This window comes from Pan paniscus, chromosome 3, assembly GCF_029289425.2.
Source record: "Pan paniscus chromosome 3, NHGRI_mPanPan1-v2.0_pri, whole genome shotgun sequence".
In the NCBI taxonomy this organism is placed as follows: domain Eukaryota; kingdom Metazoa; phylum Chordata; class Mammalia; order Primates; family Hominidae; genus Pan; species Pan paniscus.
The window spans coordinates 104,055,711-104,063,673 of NC_073252.2; the positions used below are offsets into that span (position 1 = coordinate 104,055,711).

General features: G+C 36.0%; 1 protein-coding gene across 9 annotated transcripts in view; it reads left to right on the top strand.

Annotated features, from left to right (window-relative positions):
- Nucleotides 1–7,740, top strand: part of NPNT (nephronectin) — an 80,161-nt gene extending 72,421 nt beyond the window's left edge. For 7 of the 9 annotated variants that reach the window (XM_008955354.4, XM_008955355.4, XM_003829976.5 and 4 more), the window contains 2 exons: nucleotides 3,247–3,503; nucleotides 4,956–7,740. In XM_008955354.4, the coding sequence (XP_008953602.4) occupies nucleotides 3,247–3,503; nucleotides 4,956–5,051 (353 nt within the window). In that variant the 3' untranslated portion in view covers nucleotides 5,052–7,740. The remainder of the gene's footprint in view (nucleotides 1–3,246; nucleotides 3,504–4,955) is intronic. The other 2 variants (XM_063603853.1, XM_063603854.1) reach the window with 1 other exon arrangement.
- The last annotated feature ends 223 nt before the right edge of the window (nucleotides 7,741–7,963 follow it).

A 7,963-nucleotide genomic window follows, 5' to 3' on the forward strand; every position in this document is an offset into this window, starting at 1 on the left:
ATTCTCTTCTGTGCCTTGCCTTTGTCACTTATTGATACTACCTTAAGAGTTAACAGGAAGAACATGGACTTTGAAGCCAGAATACCTGGTCTGGAACCCAGCACCACCACATACTAGCTTTGACCTTGAGCAAGTTACTTAAATGGGGATAATAAGTACTATCCACTAAACATATGTAAGGCATTTCAAGCAGTGCCTTGCCCAGAGTTACCACTAAAATAGTATTAGCCATTGTGGCTGAAGCATGTCCCCTGTCAGTACATACAGAACACCCTCATTCTTATTTATGGCTGGCTGCTATTCCATTACTCATCAGATGTACCACAATGTATTTAGCCAGCCCTCCACAGAGGAACATAAGTTGTTTCCAGACTTTAGGTAGTTCAGACAATAGTGCAGTGAATAACCCTATACATTCATTATTTAATATATGTTAGACTGTATCTATAGAATAAATTCCTAAATGTGGAATTGCTATGTCAAAAGAGAATATGTATTTTGAATTTTGATAGATTTTATTAAATTGCCCTTTATAAAGGTTGTAGCAATTTACACTTCTTCCTACAATATTTGAAAACCATCCCCAATATATTATAAAAGTATTTTCAAAATCTTTGCCAATCTTATAGGTTAAAAGGAATCTCTTTTAATTTTACTTTACATTTCTTTTATTGTGAAAAGTTGATCACATTTTCATATATTTGTCATTTTTTTCTCTGATGTTCTTTATTTTTCTTTAGTATTTTTATTGATTTATGGAAGTTTTCTATACAAAAAGAAAAATTATCCTTTTTTAATTTGTTGCAAATATTTAAAAACATTTTTGTTTGTCTGTTTTATGGTATTTTTATCTTAACATGCAAATTTGAAAACTTAAATGTTCTTCAGTAAGAAATTGGCTAAATGGTTATTGGCATACTTGCAGCAATGCAAAGTGTATTTGCTACCATAGAAAAATGGTTATACAAGAAGCAACTTACAACACTGCAAATATAGTATTCATTTTTTTTTAAAAAGTTCATATTCATGTGCATTTATGTGAATGTATTACATAAGAAAAGTTCAGAAGTCAAAACCTTCACAAATACCTCTAGATTTTGTGAATTGAAAATTTAAAGGCACCAACCACTACAGAATTAAAAATAAATAAACTAACATTTTATAACCCAACTTTCTGGTCAAGTTTTGCAGCATCTATTATTTACCCTCCCTCCCCAAAATTCTTGAGATATTGTGATACTGTAAACTGAATGAATGTTTAATATAATTATATATTTATCACCAGAATTATGAAATCAGAAGTGAAAATTTTAATAGGTAACTTGCTTGACACTGAATCAATTTTTCCCTTAGTTAATGTTCCAACTTGTATCATTTCCTTTATTACAAAGGGAACGAATTCTTCATGGCAAAAAAAAAAAAAAAAAAAAAAAAACAGCAAAAGCAAAACCTGGTGCACACAGAGTAGCTCTACAGAGGAAAAACAATCATAACCTCATTTATCGTGTTGTAAATTTTAGAGTTTTAAATGCATATGCAAAGAATACCTTGGTGTGTTAGGTTGTCTTGTTTGCAGGTAGCGTCTGGCAGAATGGTATCAGTGTACATTCCACAGGGACTTAATCCTTGTTTTCTCGAAACTTGCAGGTTAACTGTAATAACCTTATATCTTAGTCTTAACCAGAGTACCTGTGATGATTCAAAAGCTGACTTATAGTGAGACATGTAAATATTTTGGCCCAAAATATTGTTTGGATTAGTTTGTGGAGGAAGGGGACAAGGGAAGTGGGAGAAAGATTCTTAAGACATTATGTATTTTTAGTGATTCAAGTACGTGAATCAAGGATCTATTTCCCTGCAGTTTTTTGCTGTATCCTTGGAACATCATTTGTTGATTCAAACATCCTTAAACACCTGCTACCTGCTAGCAGGGTAACACAGAGGTTTGGGGGAAACTTTGGTTCAGACTTTTAAGTTGTTCACAACCTGCTGGGGAGCCCTTAGCACAGAGGCTGGCACATAGTAAGTGCACAGAAATCACCTGTGACCTATAGAGCTCCGACGGGACTTGTTAGAGAAGAAGACACTGGAATAAAAAGTTAATACCAAATTTTATCATGTCTTGTATAAATTAAGCATAAGAAAGAGATGATAGTTTATATCTGTTAACTGAAAACTAAATGGGATTACTACCAAAATAGATACACATGTTCAACATTCCAACCATTTTTCTATGGAAAAACCAGTGTTGAAACATACAGTGTGTTTTCAGTTGACTGAGATAAAATAGCCTGAGGGAATGTCATTTGTACATGGATCAAGTTTCAAAATACTACTTGCAACTTTCTCTCTCTTGAGAAGCAGCACCCCCCACTTCACTGCTGCTTAACCATTTTTTTCTAATGCAGTTTCCTTAACAACAGAGGGAAGAAAACTCTGTAGCCCTAGGGATCTGAGAACATCATCAAAGTGGTCTATCTAAAGTGAAAGTTTTTATTAATATTTGTGTTCATGTATATATAATAGGACATATTTATAGAATAGATATGATATAGATTTGTTTTACTATAAAGATGTTTTAAATGGCTTACCTCCAAATAAAATTGAAGCTCCAGGAAGACGGGGAGGGTTTCCTGAATACCTCTGTATCTTCCTGGTGTTAGATTTACACCAGTGTGAGAAGCTCTGCCAACTCTGATTTTTTTTTTAAAGAACCTTTACGTTTAGAGATTTTTTTTTTTTTAAGTTGGGGGAGGAGAGAATAAGCAGATATAGGGCCCTTTAAATCACCATCTGCTTTACTGTTCAGAGGTTAATTATCCACCAGAAAATTCTCCCTAGAAATTTAGGGTCAGTTTTACCAAACCACCAAGCCAGATCGCCAGGGGTGTTGGACAACATTATCGTAAACTGGTGAGGGTCACAAGGTGGTGAATGTGTATATGTTGTTGTATGCCTATATGTCTTATCATATTCCATTGGAAATATTCATAGTGTTTGGTTACTAATTATTGTGTGTCTCTGGCATTACTTGTACTTTCCATGAGCAAAGTAAGTGAATGTTTTCTGTAAACACATACCATAGAACTTAAGACAGGCATACAAATAAGTCATATTTTTCTTCTTCAAAAATCTGGAATTCTTTACAAAGAAAAGAAAAAAAAAAAAACTAAAACTCCTGTCCATGCTGCTTGTTCTAGAAAGGGATATTGGCACATACACACAGCCCTGCTTTTCCCATTCCAGGTGGACAATATCTGACAGTGTCGGCAGCCAAAGCCCCAGGGGGAAAAGCTGCACGCTTGGTGCTACCTCTCGGCCGCCTCATGCAGTCAGGGGACCTGTGCCTGTCATTCAGGCACAAGGTGACGGGGTTGCACTCTGGCACACTCCAGGTGTTTGTGAGAAAACACGGTGCCCATGGAGCAGCCCTGTGGGGAAGAAATGGTGGCCATGGCTGGAGGCAAACACAGATCACCTTGCGAGGGGCTGACATCAAGAGCGTAAGTAGATCCACAAAGGAGGCAGGACCTGGGACGTTTTCCTTTCATAGGAGAACTCTGGGATCTGAATTTGAAGAAGCCTTGCTGTGTGAATTCAGGCTCAGATAAAGGTTTGGGTTTTTTTCTGGGCCTGATGACTCCATTCAGTGTCTCTTTCTGAGACCACTTTCTGCTGCTTCATCCTTCTTCATTGCAACCTGTGATCACCACCTCTCCCTAACCCTGGTAAAGATCCAGTTTTTTTTTAATGGAAAAAAAAATCTAGGAATAGAAAAGTTTTTTTGTTTTTTTTAAAGTTGATCAACAGAAACTTCCAAGGGTGGGGTGGGGAGCTTAATTGTTCCTGCTTTCCCTTTCCTTTTAATTCCTTATATTTCAAACTTTTACTACCATAAATTACCCAGGAGATGGTTCTTTTTTCTTTTTTGAAATGTTTCTTTCAAGTTCAAATTTTTTTCTTTGTTTCAGAGATCACAGTTAAGCAGCGTAGGGTGGGAACTCAGAACTACAATTGGAAAGCACTATTCTATTCAGGACAGGATGTGGGAAGTGCTTTGATGGAATATATAAATTTGATCTTAAGTAATCAAGACATAGGTAGCAAAAAAATGGTCTACGACATCCCAACAAAATTATGAATGCATTTGGGAAAATGTCATCTTTATGCTGGTGCTTATGAAACTTGCTGTTGGGAGATAACTATGCCTGTATGTAGGTATAGTTTATAAGAAACCATTTTAGGAAGAAAAGATAGATTCCATTAATACAGTTTTTATCAGAGTACTTGGATTTTGTTTAATTCTTACATATTTTTTCTTAAAACTTTTCTCAGTATTTTTATTGTTTAGAGAAATAAAACAAGATAATAAATCATTTTAAATCATAGCACTTAGGTTTTCTCTTGTTTTATAAGGAGCAAGGATGCTCTATAGAAAATATAATGTAAGAATAATAAAAGTTTTTGGTTTTTACATAGGTAAAACAAGTGTGATTGGATTATGGATTTTGATTCTATTCCATTTTCAGCAAGAAAGCGATGTTAACCAAAAAGGAACTAAGAAACATCCAAGATAGGCTGTGTGATTATGATCTTTCAGATCTTTGGCTCCTAATATCTGTTCCTTTATATTCTATCACACTCTTCTAACTTTGGTAATCCTTGACAAAAGTGTCCACTTTATAAACAATCCTAAATCGAATTGTTCTGTAGCTTAGAATGGCTTTTTAAAGAGTAATTGATTCTGAGTAATGTGGTCTGATGAACAGTTTGATGATTTCAGTTTCTACTGAAAGAGAAGCTTCAGTGATACTGGCAACTATATTCTGTTTTTTTCCTCCTGCAAAATAAGTTTAAAATTGGTTTGGGGGAAGGTTTACCTTTATTTTTGCTTAATAAGGAGGCATTAGAAAGGGGCAGAGGAGGCTTGACTGGTGTGTGCATTCTCTCCCTAGGTCATCTTCAAAGGTGAAAAAAGGCGTGGTCACACTGGGGAGATTGGATTAGATGATGTGAGCTTGAAAAAAGGCCACTGCTCTGAAGAACGCTAACAACTCCAGAACTAACAATGAACTCCTATGTTGCTCTATCCTCTTTTTCCAATTCTCATCTTCTCTCCTCTTCTCCCTTTTATCAGGCCTAGGAGAAGAGTGGGTCATTGGGTCAGAAGGAAGTCTATTTGGTGACCCAGGTTTTGCTGGCCTGCTTTTGTGCAATCCCAATGAACAGTGATACCCTCCTTGAAATACAGGGGCATCGTAGACCCATCAAAGCCATCTGTGGGTGTTGCCTTCCATCCTGTGTCTCTTTCAGGAAGGCATTCAGCATGCGTGAGCCATACTATCCTCCATCCTGATTACAAGGTGCTCCTTGTAGCAAATTATGGGAGTGAGTTACGGGAGCAGTTTTTAAAAGAAATCTTTGCAGATGGCCATGATGTTATGTGTTCGGTGTTGTACCATGAGTAGTATTGACTTCCCTTGAGATATGGTGTACAATATGCTTGTGAAATTGACTTACCCTCTTCACTTAAGTTAGTTCTGGCCTGACCTGAACTCTGACTTTTACTGCCATTCACTTTATAAAATAAGGGTGTGTAACATATCAAGATACATGTATTTTTATCTGTTTTTTTTTTTTCCTGTTAAAGACAATTATGTAGAGTGGGCACGTAATCCCTCCTTAGTAGTATTGTGTTTTGTGTAAATGTGCTATTGATATTAAGTATTTACATGTTCCAAATATTTACAGACTCTAGTTGCAAGGTAAAGGGCAGCTTGTGATCTCAAAAAAGTACATGGTGAAATGTCATCCAGTTCCATGACCTTATATTGGCAGCAGTAGGAAATTGGCAGAAGTGTTGGGTTGTGGTAACGGAGTGATGAATTTTTTTTTTAATGGCCTTGAGTTTGATCTCTGCAAAGGATAGGAAACCTTTAGGAAGACAAGAAACTGCAGTTAATTTAGAACTGTCACTTTCAAGTTACACTTTAAAACCACAGCTTTTACCATCATAACATGGCTCTGGTAATATGTAGGAAGCTTTATAAAAGTTTTGGTTGATTCAGAAAAAGGATCCTGTTGCAGAGTGAGAGGAAGCATAGGGGAAACTCCATTGGAACAGATTTTCACACAACGTTTTAAATTGATATAAGTTTAGGCAGTTGTAGTTCATAACTTATGTTGCTCATGTTGTGCTGTGTCAGGATGGGATAGGAAGCAAGTCCCATGCTTAGAGGCATGGGATGTGTTGGAACGGGATTTACACACACTGGAGGATCAGGGCAAGTTGGAATTCTAAGATCCATGAACCCCCAACTGTATTTCCTCCCTGCATATTTTACCAATATATTAAAAAACAATGTAACTTTTAAAAGGCATCATTCCTGAGGTTTGTCTTAATTTCTGATTAAGTAATCAAAATATTTTCTGCTGTTTTTGCCAGGAATCACAAAGATGATTAAAGGGTTGGAAAAAAAGATCTATGACGAAAAATTAAAGGAACTGGGATTATTGAGCCTGGAGAAGAGAAGACTGAGGGGCAAACCATTGATGGTTTTCAAGTATATGAAGGGTTGGCACAGAGAGGGTGGCGACCAGCTGTTCTCCATATGCACTAAGAATAGAACAAGAGGAAACTGGCTTAGGCTAGAGTATAAGGGAGCATTTCTTGGCAGGGGCCATTGTTAAATTAGAATACTTCATAAAAAAAGAAGTGTGAAAATCTCAGTATCTCTCTCTCTTTCTAAAAAATTAGATAAAAATTTGTCTATTTAAGATGGTTAAAGATGTTCTTACCCGAGGAAAAGTAACAAATTATAGAATTTCCCAAAAGATGTTTTGATCCTACTAGTAGTATGCAGTGAAAATCTTTAGAACTAAGTAATTTGGACAAGGCTTAATTTAGGCATTTCCCTCTTGACCTCCTAATGGAGAGGGATTGAAAGGGGAAGAGCCCACCAAATGCTGAGCTCACTGAAATATCTCTCCCTTATGGCAATCCTAGCAGTATTAAAGAAAAAAGGAAACTATTTATTCCAAATGAGAGTATGATGGACAGATATTTTAGTATCTCAGTAATGTCCTAGTGTGGCGGTGGTTTTAAATGTTTCTTCATGGTAAAGGTATAAGCCTTTCATTTGTTCAATGGATGATGTTTCAGATTTTTTTTTTTTTTTTTAAGAGATCCTTCAAGGAACACAATTCAGAGAGATTTTCATCGGGTGCATTCTCTCTGCTTCGTGTGTGACAAGTTATCTTGGCTGCGAGAAAGAGTGCCCTGCCCCACACTGGCAGACCTTTCCTTCACCTCATCAGTTTGATTCAGTTTCTCTTATCAATTGGACTCTCCCAGGTTCCACAGAGCCGTAATATTTTTTGAACAATAGGTACAATAGAAGGTCTTCTGTCATTTAACCTGGTAAAGGCAGGGCTGGAGGGGGAAAATAAATCATTAAGCCTTTGAGTAACGGCAGAATATATGACTGTAGATCCATTTTTAATGGTTCATTTCCTTTATGGTTATATAACTGCACAGCTGAAGATGAAAGGGGAAAATAAATGAAAATTTTACTTTTCGATGCCAATGATACATTGCACTAAACTGATGGAAGAAGTTATCCAAAGTACTGTATAACATCTTGTTTATTATTTAATGTTTTCTAAAATAAAAAATGTTAGTGGTTTTCCAAATGGCCTAATAAAAACAATTATTTGTAAATAAAAACACTGTTAGTAATACCAGTTGTCTATTCTTGTTTTTTGAGTTTTGTTTTTTTTTGACTTGGAAAAAAGCATTGAGGTAGTTAAATGATGTTTCACAAAAGTCATAGTAGAATCCCTTTTACTGTTTGGATGGTGGGAACAAAGATGTTGCCTGCAGTATTATACTTTCTAGGTTATAAAACATGAGACACTTTTTTTTTTTATCAGCATGAACAGGGAAAGAGATCAGAAGATCACT